Source organism: Mirounga angustirostris, unplaced genomic scaffold (assembly GCF_029215605.1).
Source record: "Mirounga angustirostris isolate CCGP_5_RB_7025 unplaced genomic scaffold, mMirAng1.0.hap1 SCAF_6, whole genome shotgun sequence".
In the NCBI taxonomy this organism is placed as follows: domain Eukaryota; kingdom Metazoa; phylum Chordata; class Mammalia; order Carnivora; family Phocidae; genus Mirounga; species Mirounga angustirostris.
The window spans coordinates 77,110,685-77,135,709 of record NW_026991714.1 but is presented as its reverse complement, the minus strand read 5'-3'; the positions used below and the strand labels follow the sequence as shown (position 1 = coordinate 77,135,709).

Below are 25,025 nucleotides of genomic sequence, written 5' to 3'. Positions count from 1 at the left end.
CCCCCCGGGCTGCAGACGAGTTGTGGCCAGCCTGCTTTCTCAACTGGAGGCTTCACTGGGGAATAACAGGCTTCCAAGCTCATCCAGGATCTAGATGTAATTCATCTTGAAGCTGTATGACTGAGAATCCTGTTGTTTGCTGGTTGTCGGCTGGAGCCCACCTGTAGATCCTAGAGGTCACACACAGTTCCTTGCCGTGTAGGCTTCCTGCACATATTGGTTACTTCTTCAAGCCAACAAGGGGAATCCCTTCTCCAGTCTACTTACATGGAGTTCTCATATAATATAATGCAATCAGGAAGTGACGTCCCATCACCTTTGCCATAAACATGATCTAACCAAGGGTCCAGCACCTTTGCCAATTCTGTTGGCCAGAAGCAAGTCTCAGGGCCCTCCCATAATCAAGGAGAGAGGATTGCACCAACACGTGGACACTAGGAGGTGAAGGTCACTGGAGGGATCACCTTAGGGTTTGTCTGCCACGTTGTTATTTTGAAAATCCACTTGCTTAGAGAAAGGAAAATGCATTTAATTTTGCAAACATTCATCCATCAGTCTAATAAGGTCTTGGTAAATTTCCTGGGGTGCATCCTGTCCAAGGTAAAAATCCACATGATTGTAGTGTGGAATCAACTTGTAATAAATAAGCCTGGTAATTTTAGGGAGTAAATTCTCAACGTCCCTGACATCAGCCACACGGTCATGTCCTCCGCTCCACACAGCTGTTGGCACCTCCATCTTTGTAACGTCGTATAAGGGAGGTGTAAGCTAATTACAGTTAAAGAGATAGAGAAAAAAAAAAAAACAGTTTTTACAGAAAACCACCTTATGGAAGTAACATTCAGTATTAATTGTGAAGCAAGTTCTTCAAATGCTCAAAGTGTGCAGTTAGAATACACTTAGTGATATATAGACACTAAAATGTTAAAAGTAATTAAAAACACTTTCATGCAATAATTTAAATTGGGAACAAACAAACCAAAAAATCACAACTGTTTTATTCCTGATTTGCACTTGGGGGGAAAATAGGAAAGAATCCTAGGGGAAGGGAACCGTTATTTCTATGAGGACCATCTTTCTAGTAGTGCTTGCATGGAGAGTATGTCCTTTTCCAACAAAATAGATGTATTTATGGATTGGATAAATGTAAATACCTCTCCTCATATGCAGAAATCTCGACTAGGGGGATTATTGACACTTGAGCAGGCTCTTGGGGGAGCACTGAGACCAACGGATGAAAACATTTGAAATATGAGGTTAGGAAGGAGCCAGCCTGTCCCAGATAAGAGTGGCTGTGGTATTAATCTCTTGCCCCGTCTCTCTGGTTATACAGCCTTTCTCATGTGGATCCAACAAATCCCATCCCCTAGCTCCTCAGTGGGCCAGGATGACCAGGCCAGGCCAATCAGTCCATCATCCTTCTGGCCTCCATGACTGGATGAGAGATGAGTTCATGGCTAAAACCAGGCCAGAGTTCTCTGGAACTTTTGGCTAGAGCGATTGAGAAAAATACTGGCTTTTTCTTTGGGTTTGCCGTTGAAAGAACGCTATGAGCTAAGTACATCCAGGCACCATTTTACTACTATATTTAAAACAGCCTAAGAAGGGAAAGAGCATACGCAAGCAGAAGTAGGAGAGAGAGGGAGGAGTTGAGGGAGCAGGAGAGCCTGGAGGACAGTATTTAAGTTCCCATTTATTATTAATTTCCCACCACACTTTTTAGCTCAGTAAAGCGGTATATATTTTTTAAACCTAAAATAAAGTTGTCTTCTGCTATCTGCAACTGGAAGATTATGGACTGCCACCAGAGTCTGTGGACTGAATTGTGTTTTCTCAAAATTCGTATATGGAGACCTTAACCACTACTTTGACTGTAAGTGTAGATAAGGCTCTTAGGAGGGAATTAAGGTTAAATGAGGTCATAAGGGCTGGGTCCTAACCCAGTAGGACTGGCAGCCTTATAGGAAGGGGAAGAGAGAGATCTGTCTCCAAGCACAAACACAGAGGAAAGGTTATGTGAGCGTGTGGCCAGAAGGCGGCCCTTGGCAAGCCAGGAAGAGGGTCCTCACCAGAACCCCACCTGCCGGCACCCTGACCTTGGACTTCCAGCCTCCAGGACTATGAGACATAAATTTCTATTGTTTAAGCCACTCAGTCTACAGTATTTTTTTTTTTTTTTTATGGCAGCGTGAGCAGATTAGTACACCACCGTTGGGGCGCCTGAGTGGTACACTTGATTAAGCGTCAAACTCTTGGTTTCGGCTCAGATCCTTATCCTGGGGTCAAAAGATCGAGGCCCTGCATCAGGCTCCATGCTCAGAGCACAGCCTGCTTGAGATTCTCTCCCTCTCTCGTCCCCTCTCTCTGCCCCTCCTGTTCGTGCTCTCTCTCTCTTTCTAAAAACAACTAAGTATATCTTTAAAAAAGAAAATACACCATCATTAATTTTGGCAGCAAGATTAGGAAGAAAAGGTTATATGGACAAAAGATCCTTAGGCACTTATAACCTTGCTGGGGAGAGCTTTCCTAGACCGGAAGGGCACCGGGGGAGGTCCCCAACTTGGCGAATGTGCACCAGGAGTTCTCCGGGCAGGGTGGTATTCAGGCAGAGAGCACTGGGTTACTCATCACCGAGGTCACTGGCCCTGGATGCGTTGGTGTCTGGGTCTTTGCGTTACTAAATATCTTACGGGTATCCTGCGTACCCTATACTGCTGGGAGACCATGGCCTTGGGCTTAGAAGCAAGTGGTCAATGAGAAGGTGTAGCTACAACAGGAAGTGAGAAAAGCAGAGAAGCCTGTGAGTGCAAATGGGCGCTCACCACCAGCAGTGCATGTGAGCAGAAGGGCTCAGGAGAGCCCGCGCAGTGCCCCAAAGGCAAAGAAGAGGCATGCTTTTCCTGACTCTGGTTTTCTTGGCGGGATCATACAGAGCACAAATACTCGGATGCAAAGATGGAGAGAGGTAAAGAATAGAGAGACAGCACAACCCAGAGGGAGCAGTACATATAAGCAAGGTTTATGGCAAGAGAATGGGCCTGCGGAGCCCCTCTGCAATGAGGACCCTGTGAAGGATGAAAGGGGGCCCAGAAGATGGCAAAGCAAAAATGCATATGAAAATTCAGGATGCAAATAAGACGTGTTGGCTTTGGGCCAAGAAATTCTTTTTTACTTTCGTAATCATAAAGGATTGGTGATTACAATGATAATCACGCCTGTCTAATTTATGGGTCTTACTTATACTTGTGACGAAAGTGATTGCTTTTTACACATGCATGTTGTTCAGCCACAGTTTGTTTGGGGTTTTCCATTATTCCCCCAAGGTCCCAAGCAAAAGATTTGTAAATGAACTTGAATCACCCCGTCTTCTGAAGATGTGCAAGCACAATGGTAAAGCTAAGCCCTGTGACTCAGCTCTCAACCAAATTGATACCTGAGTCCCACAGGTAAGCTCATCATCCAAGACACTTTCCTTTTAGCAACTATCTACTCTTGCTAGGACGAGGAATTGGTTAATTACAAGAGTAAATGGTACTTGGTCGTAGTGGGTGAGTCTGTGTGTGGTTAGCAGTTCAGGAGAAAACTATAGCAGTTTGGGAGAAAAATCAGATTTTTCACCCCAGCCAAAATTATGCATTTTCACTACTGCAGTTAGGGTAGCACTGAAAATTTGCTTTTTAAAAAAATTCAAATTTTTCCACATCCCTGACTTGAAAAACTCATGTATCTTTGATGACTACTTGTTTAATTTGAGCTCAGTCTATCAGCACGCAGCCAAAACCATGTACGGATTTCCTTATAAGTACTGGAAAAAAGAACAACAAATAGAACACAACATATCGTCATTTAATATAGAACTTTGGCTCCAAATTTTTCAGAGATTGTGTCAAGCAATATCTTAACACACCGTTCTCTGGCAGATAACAGTATTTTTTTCTAAGAGTGATATTTCTGTCTGGTTTATCTTTAATGATCCATATATTGTTTGTTTTTTTTAAATGAGTATAGTACATGGCATCCCAAAGAACTGTCCCAAAGTGCTGAGAGTTTCTCTTTTTTGAGAAGGAATAAGAGCAGTGGAAGAAGAATGGATATAAAATCCAGGAACCCCTGGGCTCCTCTGGTTCATTACTAGTAAATAATTTTGACAATTTACGTAACCTCTCTGAGCCTCTGCAAAGTGAAGACAATCATATTTGCCTCGCAAGGTCCTTATGAGGATCAAAAGTAATGATATGGAACATGCAAGAAACCAATAAGTAGCATCTGATCGATATAAAATATCTGGCATAGTGTTGGTGCTTAGGGAGTGGATACTACTTTATTAGTTCGCTTGCAGGTGCTATTGATGATTATTGTCATCTTTGTACCTGGTGAAAGTGTATCATGTTCTGATCAGGGTTTCCCCAGTCAAAAGCTTGGAACAGACCAGAATTAGCAGCCTATAATAAAATCAAAATAAAAATGCATTACAATGATATAAGAAAACAACATACATTGAAAGACAATAAACAGAAAATATACAAAGAGGATGACATCACATCCCACTCTTTCGGCAGAAGAGCTAAAACCCAATAAAGAGGAATAAACCAGATAATATAAATGATAAATATTGATATACTAATTCACAGATTGACAGTCTTTTAATCCCCTCCCCCATACTTCTCCTGTGAAAATCCTCAGACAGCAATGTCCTTAAATGTTCTAATGTTTATGAAATGTTCACAAGGATGCTGGATGGAATGATTCTTGAATATCTTAGCTCCAGGAATTTAAATATTTTTTTAAAAGGCACCAGCTGTACATCTCCTACATTGAAAAGTGACTGTTTTAACATAAAAACAGCTTTGTACGTTATTCTTGCCAGGTGGTCTAGGATATTATGACCATATTCCTTATTCTTAAATGTTTTTGTTGCTATTGAGAGGAATGTTCACTCAGAGTATCCTCAGTGCTTTCTATTTGAGGTACAGTGTTGCTGTCCCCCATTACGTGGTCAAGCAGCCTGCCCCCATGTCGTCTGTCCTGTGGCCACAGGCTCAGTGTCTGGGACAACATGCATGCCCATATTTGCATTTTCATGCTTAGGCTTCAGCTATTAGAATGGAAACATTCATAAGCCTCTATGCCGAAGGGCTCCTTCTTCAGTGATTTGCCACCCATGTCAGATGGAGGCAGATAACATTCACATTTGCCTCAAGCACTTCATGAAATGATTCTCAGGCTCTTCCAAAGGTTTTTTTCTTAACTTGAATCTCAGATTTTTTTTTCCACCCTCGTTGATTTAATCCGGATTTTTAGTTTAAAATTATTCCCCTTGTGATTTCTAAGGACAGAGGCAGTAGTCTGCTGCTGTTGGAATTTTGCAGGTTTTTGACAATGGGAAGCAGTATCGTGGACTAGTTAGGTCCTCGGGTTCTAGCAGCAAACAGAGCTGGTTTGAATCCAGGCTTAAAGGATTATTGCATCTGTGATTCATGCCAAGTTATTTATCTTCCCTAATTCTCGTCTGTGAAATGGGAATGACACCATTCTCCTCATAGGGTTGTGGAGATTAAATAGGGTAATGCAATAAGGTAAAATAAATAAATAGGGTAATGCCTATAAAGTGTATAACACCTAAGAAGACTCAAAATTACCACTATCAACATCAGCATCATCACCCTTGCCTTACCTGTCTGCATAACTTATGACCTCGTATTTTATCTCATCTCCTTCCCCCATCCTCCTGACTTATTTCTGTCTTGAAGAGGACCTTCTGTCACAGGGGAAGAGATCTTTTGAAGAGCAGTCAGCTGGGAGATGAGTAAGGGACTGGTGAGGACATTTGTAGAATGGGGGTCTCAAAGCCTCCATGGAAAGACTGTTATCAGAATTCAGTGAGACTGAATGAAATCACATGTATGAGTAGCAAGAACACATAGTAAGTGCTCAGTAAACGTGAGATTGAAACATGAAGGCCATGCTCATCACGGGCTCCATCTGTCTCCTCACTGGGAGGAGGCCCTATGTCCTGAACATCCTTCTTCCTGCAGGAACCTGAAGGCTTATCTCCTAGGGGGTGGAACTCTTCGAAGGAGTTCAGAAATCCTCAACTAGTATTTCAGGCTATGTACAGCAGTGCTTCTCAACCTTAAAGCACAGAACAAGTTTACTAGGGTGGAGGTTAAAGTGCAGATTCCTAGGATCTCAGATACATTATAACTCTGGGAAGACCTTTTTCTCCTTCTCCCTATCCCCCCTCCCCCCATACACAGACAGGTTCATACATATTTGGCTCAGAAAGCTATACCAGTTGAATGTGCCTTACCTCTGAACTTGCTGAATATTGAGTGATACAGTAGAACACACAAAAAATTTAAACTGAGGGTAAAACCAGAAACCATTAATCTACTTTAGTCCTTCTCTAACATTTAATTTGCTCAGAATAAAGCATGATTTCCATACTGTGAAATGGCCCACATGCCAATAGGAGGCTGAGCAGATCTTTCTGGAATAGCCCATGTCATGGTATATAAAGTTCTGTTAGAACTGACAATTTTCCAAAAGAGGAAATACAAGCTTTCCCTAGAAAAGGCAGTTTGGAGGGATCCAAAAATCAGAGTTCAGTCAAAATCTGTGGGAAGCAGGCCCATACAGCAGACGCTACTGAGGACACGATGAACAGAAGAGAGAACAGGAAGTCAAAGCGAGCTGATGCTGATTCCAGAAGCATCAATCTGACAGCAGCAGGTGCCAGCACACCCTGTGGTGGGCTCTGGGAAAGCGCTCCTCAGGGGTCTCAGAGACCTGCATGTGCCTCATTTCAGAAATAGGAAGTTCGTACCTGGGCCCAGTGCAGCATATTCTGAACAGAGGTGCCCGCGGAGCTCTGGGCCAAATAAACATCCAAGCGACTCTGCAAAAGAAAGAGATTATTTCTCATCTGGAGGCTAATCATGTGACCACCCCACAGATAACTGTGAGTATTCTCTCTCTCTCTCAGGAATAAACCTGTACCATACCCTCTTGAAGAACTTTCTCCTCCCTTGGCTCTAGTCTGTCCTGTGCAGCCTTCCTAAAGTCCAGAGGGCATCCTGCTGGTCAAAGGTGCTAACACACCTTTTCTCTCCAGCCTCATGTCAGACAGGTCCAGGAACCCTTTTAACCCAAGGGATAAAAGCCCCAGTGCCCTTCCTCACCCTGCGTTAAGTCCCAAAGGACGTCCTGAGAGAGTTGTTTATCATGAGACATTGAGAAAAGATCTGAATGTTTGCTCTCTGATTTTAACAACATAGTAAATATTCTACAGGGCTCTCTGAAAGTTTGACAAGCATAATCCTTCCAGTATTGTAACTTCCATTAACATCTAGATTTTTTCTGGATTAAAAAAAAAACTTGATTTTTTTATACTTTCCATTGCTTTTTTTTTAGTATACATAGTTATACTTTTCCACCAAAGTGAGCATAGAAACACACGGAGTTTTTAAAAAAAAAATAATAAATAACCCCTCGTGACCTACCCAAACCTACTGAATCGATATCAAAATCTCTAGGGGTGAGTTCTGGACATGTGTATTTCTTCAAAGTTCCACAAACTCTACTTGTGCATCCCTGCTGATCCTCCACTCAAATAAACATCCTGTAGAGACTACAGTATTCCATAGGATGGTCCCCAACAGTGAAAAAAAAGGGCAATCTGACTGTAAAAATGTATAATGAAGGCCCTCAGTGAATGTTCAAGGGGGCCATTTTGTGAAGTCTTTCTTTAGCAAACTCTTGGTCCATGTTGAGAGGGTGCTTTTGAGGTGATCTTTATTGTGTGTGCTTAAAGGTCTTCTTACTTAGCTCTGCCTCCATGATATGCTTCCATCGAAGTGATGGGCAAGCACAGTTCCCTTCTATAAACTGAGAACAATGTAGAGAAGGAATGTGAAAAGCCAGTGACTAGGGCATACTTTCCATAAATGGCCTTTTAGAAATCTTGCTTGAAAGCAAGAAAAGTGTTAATCAGTACCTTCCACTAACAGAGGGAGACTAGACTCTGGGCAGAAGTCTGTGAGATAGTCGAAGACCATTTTCAGCTTAGTCCTGCCTGTGGTTTCGAAGATACCCCTCTCTGGCAGGGGAAGTAAACAGTAGCTTCCCCTCCTCCCTCTCCGACTCTTTGGGTCAGCTAGTGGTGACCGAGGAAGAAAAGGATTTCAGTTGGAGAGGACTCACCAGGAATCCCAGCTTATCCCTCTCGGTGTCCCTTGAACAGTGAATCAATACCTATCATTGGAAAGCCATCCCTTAGTCCCTTTGGATTAAAGAAGTAAGTGGTTCACAAAATGACGATTTCCAAATCACCTATGAAAGTGGAAAACATCACCTATGTTTAAAAAATACAGATGCCTGAGCTTACTCCCTGAGATTCTACTTTAGTAGGTCTGGAATAAGGTTTAAGCACAGCAAGATAAATTTCAAAATCATTGTCTTAGTGTAAGTGAAGGATTTTTCAATGGCGGCACTTTGGCCAACAGCAAGAGTTGGTGAGAATGTTCAATGGCCAAGCCTTCTTCGCAGATCCTCCTACTAAAGCAGGTGGACTCCCCAGCTTTGGCTGGAAACCACCAACATGTAACTTCAATTCAGGAGACCAAAAAATAAATAAATAAATAAAAAGCCATTGAGATGTGATTTCCACGTGATTCAGTACAAACTCTCCTCACCTCTGTGCAACAAAACAATTGTTTTCTTGGCTCCGACTACTTACACATACCACGTTTAAGTTTTGGGGATCAAATCCACTCAAAGTAAATAGGAAGTTGCTGCAAATATGACGAAATAGCTTCTGGTTGCACACCTTGGTGGCAATGAATTGGTCAAAAAATGTATGAGGGTAGAACATCTTGTCACCAAATAAAGCCTGCAAGATCAATGTAAGATACCATCAAATTTCACGGATATGGATGCCAAAAGTGGAAAGTGAGTGATAACTCAGACAAGGGCTGGACAGCAGTGGTATCTGCTCTATGCTAGTCTTCAGTGAAACAGAGAGGCCTGTTAAATTTTGTTTTTGGTTCTCCCAACCCACCTTGTTGGTCTTCCCAACTCTCCTTTTGATGCCTTTTCCCAAGATCCTCTACTTGCTGTGTTTTGGGAACGTGCCCTGAAAAACTAGCCCCTGTAGGAAATTGGTAAGTCTTTGGAGTCAGGGATACTTTGGCTCAATTCTGGATTCTGTCTCTTATACCTTAAGAAAGTATTTCATTTCTATTATCTGGAAATGGATAATGAAATGGAAAATTAATATGCACTATGTAAGACTGTGTAAAGATAATAGGTCATGTTTAAAAGGAGCCTACTACAGTTTCTAGAATCTACTTAACATTCCCCAAACAATAACTACTATTATAATTAGTGAATGATCATTCCAGAATATTCTAGCGAACTCTTCCAGAAGCAAAAGCTTAACCCCCGCAAAATCAATCTCTACTAGTGGAATTTCAGGCAATGTTGCCAGTGAGTTGAATTTACTTTCTGAACTTTAGGAATCCCTTCGAATTAGGACACAAATTCATATCTCATTCCTGTGCATAGAAGATGAATCTTGTCTGTTTCACAATAACTAGCTTTATAATCTTAAATTAGATACAAAGATGAAAGTGTTTTAAAAAAGATTTTATGTATTTATTTGAGAGAAAGAGAGAGAGAAAGCATGAGCGGCAGGAGGGGCAGAGGGAGAGGGAGAGAGACAAGCAGACTCCCTGTTGAGCGCAGAGCCTGGTAGCTCCATCCCAGGACCCTGAGATCATGACCTGAGCTGAAGTCAGACACTTAACGAACTGAGCCACCCAGGAACCCCTGTAAAGATATTTTTAAATTCTTAAACCTTTTGGAAATTCTATTTACAGTAATAAAAACTGGCTTCTCTTTCTCCTGGAAGCCTTTTTTAACTACCAATTACAACCAAAGAACAATAACAACTAGCATTTATTTTTATTGCACTAGTGCATGATGAGATCTCACAGTATCTTTGGTAAACTCGAACCAGTAAATTCCTACTGGGTATAGTTGGTTGAATTCTGAGTTTGAAAAGTGGTTACTTTATATGGTCAAAGGTCATCTTCATTTAATGGAATTTGGTATCCCATGGAATATTAAGGTTATCTATTCTATACTGTGACTTCATATACCCCTTCCTGCCAGAGAGAGGGAAGGAGAAAGAAAGAGAGACTACAATGTGTTAAAAAAGTTCAAATCAACCTCTTTAGGTCTAGAAAGCAGTAATTAATCATGGCAGACATTATCTAATTCATTCTGGCCTCTCATTCATTTTGTCACAATCACTGGGACACTTGAAAGATTAAAAAAAAATTTTTTTAATTAAAAAACATTTTTTTAATTTTTAAAACTTAATTTTTTTTTTTCTTTTTTGAGAGGGAGAGAGAGCATGTGTATGAGTGGTAGCGGGGAAAGGGAGAGGGAGAAAGAGAGAGAGAGAGAGAATCTTTAGCAGACTCCATGCCCAGTGTGGAGCCACATGTGGGGCTTCATCTCACAACCCTGAGATCATGACCTGAGCTAAAATCAAGGGTTAGACACTTAATCGACTGAGCCACCCAGGAGCCCTAAAAATTTTATTTTTAAGTAACCTCTACACCCAACATGGGGCTCAAACTCACAACTCGGAGATCAAGAGTCACATGCTCTTCTGACTGAGCTAGCCAGGTGCCCCTGAACTTACCTTTTAATAGAATGTTTGCAGGGAGCCTGGGTGGCTCAGTCGTTAAGCGTCTGCCTTCGGCTCAGGTCATGATCCCAGGGTCCTCGGATCAAGTCCCGTACCGGGCTCCTTGCTCAGCGGGAAGCCTGCTTCTCCCTCTCCCACTCCCCCTGCTTGTGTTCCCATTCTATCTCTCTCTGTCAAATAAATAAATAAAATCTTTAAATAAAATAAAATTAAAGAATGTTTGCAACTCTTCTATGTTCTCAAGTGTAATAATCTAAATAGATTAGCACATGAATAAGTAATCAGAGTAGAAAGCAGGGTCTGGTTTTAATCAGCAAACATTTTTGTTTCTCATTACCAATATCTTCATCATCCACACTTGGCAGAAAACCCATGTGAAAAGGAAGTGCCAGTTCATAGATGTGACCAGCCATCAAAATATGATGTGAAGAAAGAGGTTATATCTGCCATAAAGGGCCCTTGTTCTTTATTCTGACTGCTGGTGTTTCCAAATACAGGGTGAAGTAGCATGGCGGTCTCTGACTTCACATTACCTCTACCCCCACACATGAGCAATGCAACAAAACTACCATTATATTTACCCAGGCACAGATAATTGCTCCTTCACCCTAACCTAAAAAGAGAGGATAGTAGTGCAGGCCAGCCAGCCATAGAACACCCATTCCTACAGTGTGGTCAACATGACTCGTAGACTGTAATTCCAAGTTGGTTCTGGAGGGGGTGTGCTTGTCACATAACAGTATAGCAGTCTTGCATTAGCTCTAATTTAAGAAGATATCCCTTCTTCTGGGTACGTGGCCCCGTGGCAGGTCTCATGGTTTGCCAAGCAGAACATGGGCTGGATGCAGCTCTCAATGGACTGCTGAGCTGGGCTCTGTGTACACAGCTGCATAAGAATCCAGAGCTGACTTTTTCAGTTTGGCATTGGAAAGGAGGGTAAATAATTACATAGAAGAAAGAACATTGACCATAGATGGCCTGCTCAGATCTGGGTTCAAATTCTGGTTCCACCACCCATTCGCTGGGTCATTCGGGACAGGGTGCTTAGGCTCTTTGAGCCTCAGGTTCTTCTTTTAAGATATGAAGACAGGGCGCCAGGTGGCTCAGGCGGTTAAGTGTCCAACTCTTGATTTTGGCTCAGGTCATGATCCCTGGGTCGTGAGATCAAGGCCCACCTCTGGCTCTGCGCTGAGCATGGACCCTGCTTGGGATTCTCTCTCTCCTTCTGCTCCTCCCCACGCCCCAAAAGAAAGAAAGAAAGAAAGAAAGAAAGAAAGAAAGAAAGAAAGAAAGAAAGAAAGAAAGAAAGAAAGAAAGAAAGAAGAAAGAAAGAAATGAAGACAATACGAACAACCCTTACTATTATAGAAAACACATAAAGAGCAAAGGGTCAAAGCAAGCTGTAGGTCAGAAAAAAGATAGAAGGGTAAGAACACATAAATGCCCAGGGGCAAAACAAGGGATGGGAGAGGTGGAGAGGATAAGCAATTGGTAAACAGGAGATCTGAAGCACCAAGTGCTGAGGTTGAACCTAAAATAAACCCAATTAGGGGCGCCTGGGTGGCTCAGATGGTTAAGCGTCTGCCTTCGGCTCAGGTCATGATCCCAGGGTCCTGGGATCGAGTCCCGCATCGGGCTCTCTGCTCCTTGGGAGCCTGCTTCTCCCTCTGCCTCTCTCTCTGTCTCTCATGAATAAATAAATAAAATCTTTAAAAAAAAATAAAATAAACCCAATTAATAGTACTAGACAGTACTTACTGAACACCTGCTATAGGCCAGGTATAATGCTTAAACATATATCATCTCAATGAATCTCCAAAACAACTTGACAGATCTTACCCATTTTTTTTACTCATTCATTCATTTTCAACTTTATTGAGGAATAATTGATACCATAAGACATTAAATGACATTTAATGACATTATAAATGACATTAAATAATGACATTAAAAGACATTATAAGTGGAAGTTTGCATACTTTGACCTACATCTCCCCATTTCCTCCTCCTCCAGCCCCTACTAACCACCATTCTATTCCCCTTTTCTATGAAATTGGTTTTAATATTAGATGCTCCCTATAAGTGACTCAGTACAGTATCTGTCTTTCCTGTCTGGCTTATTTCATTTAGCATTATGCCCCCTAGTTTCATCTAGGTTGCAAATGACTGCATTTCCTTATTTTCTTTTGACTTTTTAATGTTCTTTAAAATTTTCCCATTTTAATTTGTCTATACTGTTTTTTTACATTTCCACCAATAGTGTATAAGGGTTCACTTTTCTCAACATCCTCGCCAACATTCATTTCTTGTCTTTTTGATAATAGCCATCTAATGAGTGTGAGGCAATACCCCACTGTGGTTTTGGTTTGCATTTCCCTGATGATGAGTGATGTTGAGCATCTTTCCATGTATCTATTGGCCATTTTCATGTCTTCTTTGGAAAAATGTGCGTTCTTATCCTTTGCCCATTTTTAATTGGATTACTTGCTTTTTGGCTATTGAATTATATGAGCATTTTGTATATTTTGTTTATTAACCCCTTATCAGATACTTGGTTGGCAAATATTTTCTCCCATTCTGTAGGCTGCATTTTCAATATATTGATTGCTACCTTTGCTGTGCTGAAGCTTTTTAGTTAGTCCCATTTGCGATTTTTGCTTTTATTGACTGTATTTTTGGTGTTTTATCCAGAAAAATCAGTGGCAAGACCAATGTCAAGGAGCCTTTTCCCTATGTTTTCTTCTAGCAGTTTTATGGTTTCAGATCTTCTGTGTAAGTCTTTAATCCACTTTGAGTTAATTTTTGTGAGTGGTGTAACATAGGGGTTTAGTTTAATTCTTTTTTTTTTTAAGATTTTGTTTATTTATTTGACAGAGAGAGAGAGAGAGAGAGCACAAACAGGCAGAGCGACAGGCAGAGGGAGAAGCAGGCTCCCCACTGAGCAGGGATCCCAATGTGGGGTTCGATCCCAGGACCCTGGAATCATGACCTGAGTCGAAGGCAGACACCCAACTGACTGAGCCACCAGGTGTTCCTAATTCTTCTGCATGTGGCTGTCCAGTTATCCTAACACCATGTATTGAAGAGATTGTCTTTTCGCCATTATGTGTTTATAGCACCCTTGTCAAAGATTAGTTGACCATAGTGTGGGCTTATTTCTTGCTCCCTATTTTATCCCACTGGTCTATGCACCTGTTTTTATGCTAGTAAGATACTGTTTTGATTACTATAGCTTTGTAATAGAGTTTGAAATTGGGAAGTGTGATGCCTCCACTTTTGCCCTGCTTTCACAAGATTGGTTGGGCTATTTGGGGTCTTTCTGTTTCTGTACAAATTTTAGGATAGTTTTTTCTATTTCTGTGAAAATTGCCATTGGAATTTTGATAGGGATAGCACTGAATCTGCAGTTCACTCTGGGTTGTACGGACACATTAGTGATATTAGTCTTTCCAATCTGTGGACACAGTATCTTTTTATTTATTTGTGTCTTTCTGGGTTGTATAGGTATGGAATTGAATCACCATGGGCTAATGTACTTATTTCTCACAAGCCAGAATCCCTGGCTTCTGTAAAAATGGTCTTCCTTTCATCTGCTTTAATCGAAATCACTGAATGCAATGATCACTTTTAGTCTGCAATAGGAGAAGCCCATATCAATCCATAAGAGGAAAACACACTAAAGTTCATGGACCAATTCACTTCAACTGAGTAACTGATCAGATTAGTTAGCTGTTAGCACACAGAGAGAATCTGGAGTTTAGGATATTGCCCAGATTTTGAGAAGTTGACAGACTGAGAGTCTAAGAAGTGTGGGCCGTTGAGTAAGGTTGGACTTTTAGTGGGGTGCCTGGGTGGTGCAGTTGGTTAAGGATCCGACTCTTGCTTTCTGCTCAGGTGGTCTCAGGGTTGTGAGATTGAGCCCCCACATCAGGTTCCGAGTTCAGTGGGGAGTCTGCTTCAGATTCTCTCTCCCTCTGCCCCTCTTGCTCATGTTCACTCTCTTTCTCTCTCTCTAAAATAAATAAATCTTAAAAAAAAAAAAAAGGTTGGACTTTTAGTGATGGGGAAAGTATGTTCTAAGCAAATCATGACAGCAATGAGTAGGTGACATTAATTGAAGGCTTATAATATGCAAGACCTGGTTCTAAGGGATTCACAAGTCTGAACTCAATCCTCACAGCAGTCCTAGGAGTAGGAACTATTAACATTCCCTCTTTATGGGTGAAGAAAATGATTCACAAAAGATTTAAGGTCTTGATAAATTTACCCAGCTAGCTAGGATCCAACCCCATGCCATCTGGTGCCATGCTGTGATCTTAACTCCTCCATATTGCTCCTAAAAAAGCAAGGGTCACTAGAGAGAAATTTAACCTACTAGATTAAACAAATCAATTAATCACCTCAACATTTGCTTTATCTGTGAGTGAGGAATGACATGGGATAGAAGCCCCTGATAGACATTTAGACAATAGGGTAGAATGGTATTGGAGTGAGCTCCCTGAACCCTGTTGGTAAAATTACATTATCAGTAGATCTACATGGACATCTTACATCTGTTATAGTCTCAGAAGCTTGTAAAATGCCATTTTGTCTAAGGTTCTCTTCTCTTGAAATCAGTGAAAATAGAGCTAGTTTTAGTTACTACAGATTTAAACTTGGAGGAGGAGTCACATACCTTGACTACTTCTCTGGAAAAAATTGTGAATTTTTTCATAGGACTTTGGGTGTATTTCACCGTGATGACTGGAGCCAATGCAAAAAATATCTTAATCCTTTTAGCCAGCTCTGGATTTGTAGAGAATGCTATGAAGGCTGAAAGGGAAGAACACTAGTTTATAGATTTAAAACAATTCTTCATTCATAATAAATGGTAGCAAAAGTAGGCATATTAAAAACAACAACAGCAACTACAAAAACAGCTCAGAATAAGTACCACTGGTAGGGAAGAATTTCCTAAACTTCTCAAGGAAGCAATTGGCTAATTCAAAATGCAGTGACTTTTTTTTCCCTGGAGAATTTATGTCTCTTCATAGTGTTGCAGAAAGGGTTCAAACATCCATTGTGGGGCATGTCCAGGTAAACTCCAAGAGCCATTCTACCTTGACCATACTCTCTAGTATCATACAACACTGGGCTATAATTTTGGCTTCTCATTCACTAGCTGTGGGAAGTCTTGGTTTTCTCAAGCTGTCAATGTGGAAAATAGAATCCTCACAGGATGATTCTTTTGAAGGTTAAATATATATATAATATATATATATAAAACTGAAGGTATTCTTTGGCATTCTCACCATTGGAAAGGATTTCCAAATTCAGCCATTTGTAAAACATGGATGATAATGGTCTCAAATGTTTGTAGATTGCAATGAGAGATGGTATGTAAGATGCATAGCATCTAAAGACCTACTTTACACCAGAAACCTGATTAGAATTCAGATGTAGAAAAGAGCCTGGTGGAGATGCTGTTGATATTGTTGAGCTGTCTAGCTACATGGGGAGCAGGGAAGGGGGTGAAGTGCCTCAGGGCATTGTCAACAAGGCACCATCTACTCTAGCCTATCCCAGTGCCTCCAGGAACTAAAAGAAACAGTAATTGTGGCATATGATGTCCACAGCTTGTAATTCTCTGCTTTCTTTTTGGTGTCCTCATTTGACTGAAAGCTCTTTAAGGGAAAGACCCATATCATTCTTATCTCGGCCTTCCCAGGGTCTAAACCAGTGTCTGGTAACTGTGTGTGGTGTACACACAGGAGTAAGTCCCTATCCCTCAGGCTTATCTATCAATCTCCAAATTCAGTCTGGAGTGGCACAAATCCCTGGTGTCCTCCTCGTTTTGTTTACTCTTCAGAAACCAGTCAGAGGAAATGGTTTCCCAGGTCAAGTCCTCAAGCTAGAGACTGCACAGGGGGAAGAAGTCCTGACCCCTTTCATGAATATGGAAGGTTCTCTGACACTCTCAGATCCCACCTGCCCCAAACACACCAATGGTGGTGCCTTGGGAGTGGCCCACATAGTAGAGTTGCTCTTGTCCAGTTTTCTTTACGATAAAATTGATTGTGGCCGGAAGATCATAGTTAGCCATCTCATCCACGCTGCCAAAGAGAAAGAACAAAAAAATTGGGGGGAAAAAACCCAACTCAATGTCAGTCCTACAATGTTTAGACACATTTATTGCAGACATAGATACATAGCTTTTGTCAGTTTAAGACTAGAGTCAATGTAGAACATTAGGCATCTCTGCAAGTTTTGAAGATGTCCCCTTGATGGCAAGAGTGACATGGTTAAGAGACCAGAATCAGAAAAATCTGCTATGCAAAGTCCCAGAGAGGATTTTCCTGTAAGGCTAGTCATAGTTCACTTAATTCTACAGTGGATTTACCAAACTCCCTTGAAAAGAACAGTACCTGGAATGTTTATTTTAAAAGCAGACTAAAGCAAACAGATTTGTAGGAGTCAGCCCAGACAGACTGAATCAGAACTTCTGGGGAAGAGGCCGGGTGATCTGCGTATTTATCAGTCACCTCAGGTGCTTCTTTTCCTATGTGTAGTTGGGAAAACACTCACCTAGGGAATCATCACGTTACCTGTAATCATGCCATGACACGGGGGCATTGGGGTGTGGAATGAGGAAATACCAAATGGCTTCGAGGAATAAGGCGGCAATGAAGAAAGGAACAAACAGCTTTAGTGACCTGCAGGGCATGCTTCTTAGAGTCTGTACCAGGGTGGGGGGGTCCCCCTGGGACGAAGACGGCATGGCTTCTAGAGCAGACCATGCCCCAGGGTGCTGCTGCTGGTGACTCTGCTCTTGGCTCATTCTGTGCTCAGGCTTTCTCTTTATTTCCCCAGGACCTGACTCTGGGGCCAGGTCTCAGCCCCGCCAGCTGATGGATGGTTCATTCACTCCTCAGTGAATAAACATTGGAAGGGTCAGCTGTGCAAACTCACCCGGGGCTCACTCTTGGCTTATCATGAATGTCTGGTTCTCAAAATTTTCACCCAGAGCCTTGTTTCCGGTCCCATTTCTCGATCAGTTTCGGTTTTCCTCTTTAGCAAGCACCCCAGGTAAACTTCCTTTGGGGTCCACAGTGGCAAAGTGATAGTCCTGGAATTAACCTTTCTAAAGATGATCTTTGCATTTTGATTTTTTTTTTTTGCATATATATTTTGCGCGCGCGCGCACACACACACACACGAGTGAGTGGGGTTTTTTAAACAAACAGCAATGCAATGAATAAGGGCATTTCTTCAGGGCCTGTGAAGAAAGCCCGGGTAGAGGAAGAAATGTTTGTTTCCTTCTCGTGGATTCCACTGGGTTGTGTGTGCACAGAAAGAGGGAAATCCAAGGGTATCCATGTCCATGAACAAGGTACATACTTTATTTATTAGTATGTAATTCCTTACCTGAAGGCCCAGTATTCTCGAGATTTAGGTGAGAATTTCAAGTGTTTTCTGGACCAGGTGTTGCCCCGGCTGTTGCCCATCCAAACGTCATAACCGATATCTGCCAGAAGGAAAGCCAAGCTGTTGTTCGGGAGGTTGCAGATCCAGTTAGTGGCGGATGCAGCTAAGCCATGTTGCAAATACACAACAGGCCTCGGAGCTGAAAACACATGGGCAACAAGAATCTCATGTCTGAACGCCCTCAGTGTCTGGAGAAGAATTCTCTTTCCTGACTTCCTCTAGTAGAACAGAGGGGAAGGGATGACATTTGGTGCCAGGCAAATCTGGGTTTGAGTCCTTTATGAACTGCTTACTTGGGCAAGTTATTTGTCTTCTCCTGTCTTGTTTTTGTCTCTGTAAAATTTGGATTATATATAATGTTTTACATTATTCTGTAGGTACTGGAGTCAGGTTGTTCTTGCTCAAAGTCTATTCTGCTACACATTAACCCCTTGTGCCTCAATTAACTTAACTGTATAATGGGCAATAATTAACAAATGCTATCTCATAGTGTAGTCATAAGAATTAAATTAGAATTAAAATACATAGGGGCGCCTGGGTGGCTCAGTCGGTTAAGCGGCTGCCTTTGGCTCAGGTCATGATCTCAAGGTCCTGGGATCAAGCCCTGTGTTGGGCTCCGTGATCAGCGGGGAGTCTGCTTCAGGATTCTCTCTCTTCCTCTGCCCCCCATCTTACTCTCTCTTGCTCTCTCTCTAAAATAAATAAATAAATCTTTAAAAAATACATACAAGACAGTCCGGCATAATGAATCATTTCTCTATTATTATTATTCATATCAATAACATTTGATGTCTCACGAAGCATCTGATTACCAAACTAATTTTTTCTCGAAATAGTAATAGAAACATTAAAAATGCCATTTGTGAATACTGACTGAGTGCCAGGCACTAGGCTCGATTTTACACATGCCACATAGTTTCATTCACATTGTCAGAAAGCAAAACAGCAAAATGCAAGATGTTCAGTGAAATGTTATGCAACGTAAAATTGTTAATCTGATAGAAAATTTCTGTTCACGATGTGGAATTGGGACAACTTGACGAAGAAGAAGGCAGGGAAGTGGCATTGAGACACAGACAAGAGAGAGAAGCAACAACAATGTTCCTGTCTTTTACAAAAGGTTTGTTACTGTGCTGGTACCCGGGACCCCCTCAGCTCCCTCTGGGGCTAGACCAGCTCCCAGAGATCGGGTGGTTACACTGGGGCCCCAGAGAGCCTTTGGTCACCCAGACGCAAGAAACTAAAGTCTATGTTCATTCAGTCTACCTTTGGAGGAAACGGAAAGAAGAGGTGTTACTAATTCTGCTAAATTATTGCCTAAAAGCATAGGCCCCCTCGGATCTGAGCCCCCAGCAGCTTCTCATTGTAGAGTCAGCTGTCCAGCTCACACATTTTGAAAGCTAGCTGGCAGAACTGAAATAAAAGTTTGGGCAGACAAAGTTCTCATGACTATTGTAATGGGGTTATCTAGAATCTAGATTTTTCTCTTTATATGATTAACCATTCTGAGACTGGCAAGTTTCATTATACAAGACTCCAAAGTATCAAAGGAGCTAAGATTTGAGAGAAGAAAGCAAACAGTTCTTGCCAGGTGGATTCCCCCTTACTCTACAGAGATCAATCTGTATTGTAGGGAGCTAGGAATGGCTCATTAATTCAGTTTAAGTATAGCAATAATTGGGTCCAATTTAGGGCGCCTGGGTGGCTCAGTTGGTTAAGCATCTGCCTTCAGCTCGGATCATGATCTCAGGGTCCTGGGATCGAGCCCCATGTTGGGCTCCCTGCTCAGCGGGGAGTCTGCTTCTCCCTCTACCCTTCCTCCCTGCTAGTGATCGCTCTCTCTCTCTCTGCCTTTCAAATAAACAAATAAAATAAAATCTTTTTTAAAATCGGGTCAGATTGACTTAAAACATGAAGTCCCAATGACTTAAGAAGAGAACTAATTACAAATGAAGTAAGTTGGAAAGCTGTCGGAATAGCTGAAGCAAGAGGTGATGATCATGTCCAAACCTAGACTTCAGGAATATTGAAGCAGAGAGAAGTTTTCAGATGAGAGAGAAATTTGGAGGCAAAATTGATAGATCTTGGTGACTGGCTGCATATAGGAAGTGATGGACAAGAAAGCGTCAAGATGACTTCTAGGGGTCTGGTTGTTAAGCCTGAAGGGAGTCCAGAACAAGACTAAGTTTTATTTCATGTTATTTTTGGAAGGACAAAGTCATGGAGGAAGAAAAGACTAAATAAGGAGTGTACAGTTGACTTTTGAACAACATGGGTCCACTTATCTGTGGAGTTCTTTGATAAATACAGTACAGTCATATAAATGTACTTTCTATTCCTTATGATTTTCTTAACATTTTCTTTTCTCTCCCCTACTTCCCTGTAAGAATACAGTATATGATGCATATAACATAATACAAAATATGTGTCAATTGGATGTTTATGTTATTGACAAGGCTTCCAGTCAACAGTAGGCTATTAGTAGTTATGTTTTAGGGGAGTCAAAAGTTATATGTGAGTTTTCAGCTGCTTGTGGTGGGGGGTAGTGGTGTCCCTAACTCCCATGTTGTTTGAGCCAACTGTGTATCTAAATGCTTGAAAAACCCCAGAGGATTCTACAAGCGAAATGGAGCCGGACTGGTGGAGGTGATGAGTTTCCTGTTTCAGACCAAAAGCTGCCCAGCTCCTCTAGGACTGCTGGAGGCAGTCTTCCTTCCATAACAACATAAATCCTACTTGCTCTGGGACATCCTCTTCCAGAAGGAATCCGGTAAATTCCGAGGACATAACCATCTTTGGTCACGACGTCATACTCTTCACAAGGGTAACCCCAGTAGGAAATAATCTGGCTCTGGAAGGAGGAGAGGAAAACAGACATGTCCATGATGTCAGCTCTCGATTTTTATACCTACATTGCAACATAGTCCTTTGAGTTACACAAGCTACTGTTGAACTAAGTACTGGGACAGGATGCAGCAGGAAACTCAGGATCCCTTGAGGAGGGTTTTAGAAGAAGGTTGCATGCAGAGGCATTGGAAGGCGAGGGAGGTTGACCTTATATCCCCGTCTGCCCAGCCTGGATTGAGAATTACAATGAGAATTACTAATGCACCCGGGTTCACTCACAAAATGTTTGAAAACAAATGTGTATGGTTAGCTAATGAGGGAAGCCATGGGGGATTGTGTAGGGCCCCGTGGCTAGTAACAAGTGAGCTATTGCCAGCCAACCCTGAAGGGAGGTGGGAGAGAGTGGTCCCCAGGCCCACAATGAGATAGGAAGAAAGGACCACATGGAGAGGAAGCAGACAGCCCATCTAAGGTGACCACGTGGAGGGAACCAGGACAACAAATCATCTGTCCTTACCCTTGTCCCTCCTTCTGATCTCCTGCTCAAGATTTCAATGGGCTGAACTGAACTGAAAGCCAAAGTCAAGGGACCTTGTTGACCTAGTTCTTACAGGTCAGTTTCTTGGGCAGAGGGTAAAGAAGATGTAAAGAAGAGAGTCTGAACCCAAATGAAAAATACCTCCTGCACAGATATACAGGCAAGAGAGCAAGTACTGTTTACTGGTCATCTGCATAGAGCATGGTGTATATGTTCTGCTTTATTAATCCTTACAACAAGCCTTTGAGATGGGATCATACCCATTCATGGCTGAGAAAACCGAGTTCCAGAGAGATGAATAATCTATCTGAGATTGTACACTAGGAAGAGAGAAAGACAAATTAAAGCCTAAGGAAGTTTAGCTCCAAAGTGCATGCCTTTACCACAGGATTATGCATGTGCCCATGCAAGGTGCTCGAGAGGTGTGCATATATGATGGGGTTATTTAAAGCGGTGGTTATGAGCCTAGATTCTAGAGACAAATTGTATGGCATCGAAATCTAGCTCTTTCTCTTCTTAGCTGTACAACTTGGGGCAAGTTATTTAACCGTTTTGTCCCTCAACTGTAAAATAAAAATTATATTAGTATCTCTTCACAGATTTGTTCTGAGGACTATACATAAAATAACTAGATCAATGCTTGGCACAAAATAAGTGCTCTGTAAATGTTTATTATTCTTATCATCTTTATAAAATAATTAAGAACCAAAAAGCATCCAGACCAGAAAGGAAGAGAATGTGTGTGAATATGAGAGAAAGAGGGAAATTTCTATATGGAGACATATAGTCACGGACTGTGAGTTCAGCAGTGTAGGAGGTTAGGGGTACCTGCTGCTTACTGTGGAGACAGGAACAACAGGAGACACGCATTAGAAACTGTGACAGTTACATTCTTCTTAAAGTTCTAGCACAGCCTTGACCTGGGTGAGGACATCAGTGGTTCACCATTTATGCAAGAGTATGGAGTATCCCATTGGAATGAAGCCTATGGTGGAAATTGGTCATTTGCCTGTCCTTTTCTTTCTTTCTTTCTTTCTTTCTTTCTTTCTTTCTTTCTTTCTTTCTTTCTTTCTTTCTTTCTTTCTTTCTTTCTTTCTTTCTTTCTTTCTCTTTCTTTCCTTCTTTCCTTCTTTCCTTCTTTCCTTCTTTCTTTCTTTCTTTCTTTCTTTCTTTCTTTCTCTTTCTCTCTTTCTTTTTGACTAGCTCTATTCCATCCCACTCTATTCCTTTCTACTTCTGATACAAATTTCTGCATGTTAAGATACTTTCAGTTGCAAACAACAGAAACCATGTCTGGCTTATTAAACTAAGAAAAACACTGATACAGCTCACAAATTAAAGAAACTGTTCTATAAAAAGCCTTATGGAGAATGCAAGGATACTCTGTAGAGGTCATCAGTATGAACTCATGAAACTTTTCTTCAGGAAACCACCATCAGATGGTAGCTCAAATCACCAGGAAAGGGAATATTACTGCTCCACCTTGGCTCAAGTCTTTCAAAGTTTAGATCAGCAACTTCCAGCTCCTGGTTAGCCATGCCAGGGAATAGGGGAGTGAACACAGATTTAGTCAATGTAGAACTGGTTGTAGACAAGCAGACCAATTAGATCTAAAACCATGAGAGACTATGGACTCTGAGAAACAAACAGAGTTTTAGAGGGGAAGGGGTGGGGGGATTGGTTAGCCCTGTGATGGGTATTAAGGAGGACACATACTGCATGGAGCACTGGGTGTTACACAAAAACAATGGATCACCACATCAAAAACTAATGATGTATTGTATGGTGACTAACATAACATAATAAAATTTAAAAAAAATGATGATAAATTAATAATTCCTTATATTAATGTTTCTTTTTTTTTAAGATTTTATTTTTTTATTTGACAGAGAGAGACAGCGACAGCAGGAAAACAAGCAAGGGGAGTGAGAGAGGGAGAAGCAGGCTTCCCACCGAGCAGTGAGCCCGATGTGGGGCTCGATCCCAGGACCCTGGGATCATGACCTGAGCTGAAGGCAGATGCTAATGACTGAGCCACCCAGGTGCCCCTTAATGTTTTTTCTTAATGAAGGACTTACAATATTCATATTAGCTTCAGGATTTGTGACACTTCTTCTCTTGTGATAACCATATATAGGTCCAAGAAGAAGCATCCAGTATGCTGCTGCTAAAAGCTGCCACATTTGGGGTCTGCCTGGGAAAGGAAATATTAATATATTTGTCAGCAAAGAGAATTCTACAAGTGAACTTTGGTGTAATCCTTCTATAATATGACTGTAAGAGAGAGTAGAAACCTGCTTCTAGGTTGTGCTTTAGCAAGCAATAAACTTAATATTCAAGACTCATTCCGTGAAAAATCTGAAATTATGAATTTTTAGTAAGAAAAGAAAGAAGAAAGGAAGGAAGGAGGAAGGAAAGAAGAAAGAAAGCATAAACCTCAAATAAGTCTCCACTAGATAGCTGGACAAAAGAAGGGAATGTAGAATTTGCAGAGAAAGAAATACAATGGCCAATATATTAATAAAGCATGTTCAATATCTCTAGTTACCAAATGAATTAATTCCTTTTTTCTAATCATGGGAGTAAGCATCGGCACAACCTTTATGGAGAGAAATTTATTAACATGACTTACAAATTTAAAAATATTCATTCTTTTCACTCAGCAATTCTATTTCCAGCAGTCTATCCAAAGGAAAAATAATATACATAATAAAAAAGACATAATTATTATAAAATCATTCCTGATTATATATCTTAATATAGTGAAATTTACCAAATAAGAGATTGATAAAATAAATTATGGGTGAGGAAGAATGGTATTATCCAGCCACCAAGTATAATATTTATATGTGTTATGTGAAATCTCTATTATATAATATTAGGGGAAAACAATGTAAATTGTGCATATATTTTGAGCCCAATGTTAAAACAAATGATAAAGAGGACAAAAAGACTGTCACCTGCCAAACTCCTCATGATTGACCCCAAGATCTGACCTTGGCTGCCCACCTGCATATACATATCCGTATTTGTCCCACATTTTCCTTAAGTTCTTTCTCCCAGCCTATCTCTTAACTCAGGAAAAAGACATGACAGGCACAGCATCCCATGATAGAAACTGAAACCACCCCTCAAGCAATAAGGATTGCCCAGAGGAAGAGCTCCCATGGCCCAGAGCACCCTGACCAGTGTGAGCTTAAACCCAACTCACGCCTGCGCAGATGGACCATGGAGTGACCCGCAGTTACCTCTACCTCATTATAACACTAAAATCTCCACCCAAGGAGGAACACAAGCCTATTTACATAACATGCAAAGTGTGTACAGGCATGGTCCCTTAAGGTGCATGCTCAACCTCATCCCTGCCTCTACATTCAATGACAAGGCTCCTCTATCTAAATACTCATCCTAACCCTGAATAAAAGGAACCCACCCACCTTGCTTGGGGATCCCAGCTTT

The 25,025-nt window shown here is 41.4% G+C and overlaps 1 protein-coding gene across 2 annotated transcripts; it reads right to left on the bottom strand.

The window, feature by feature from the left end:
- Nucleotides 1-506: 506 nt before the first annotated feature.
- On the bottom strand, nucleotides 507-23,749 carry LIPK (lipase family member K). Of its 2 annotated transcripts, none has more exons than XM_045876196.2 (9): nucleotides 23,645-23,749; nucleotides 20,918-21,032; nucleotides 18,122-18,320; nucleotides 16,700-16,809; nucleotides 15,393-15,529; nucleotides 8,744-8,890; nucleotides 6,827-6,898; nucleotides 4,371-4,442; nucleotides 507-768 (listed from the first exon to the last, which is right to left on the bottom strand). In XM_045876196.2, exons 1-9 carry the CDS (start codon nucleotides 23,747-23,749, stop codon nucleotides 529-531), a joined length of 1,197 nt encoding a protein of 398 aa, XP_045732152.1. In that variant the 3' UTR covers nucleotides 507-528. The 2 variants fall into 2 exon arrangements, with proteins under 2 accessions (XP_045732152.1, XP_064449604.1); XM_064593534.1 differs by having other exon boundaries at nucleotides 18,122-18,221.
- Between the last annotated feature and the right edge of the window lie 1,276 nt (nucleotides 23,750-25,025).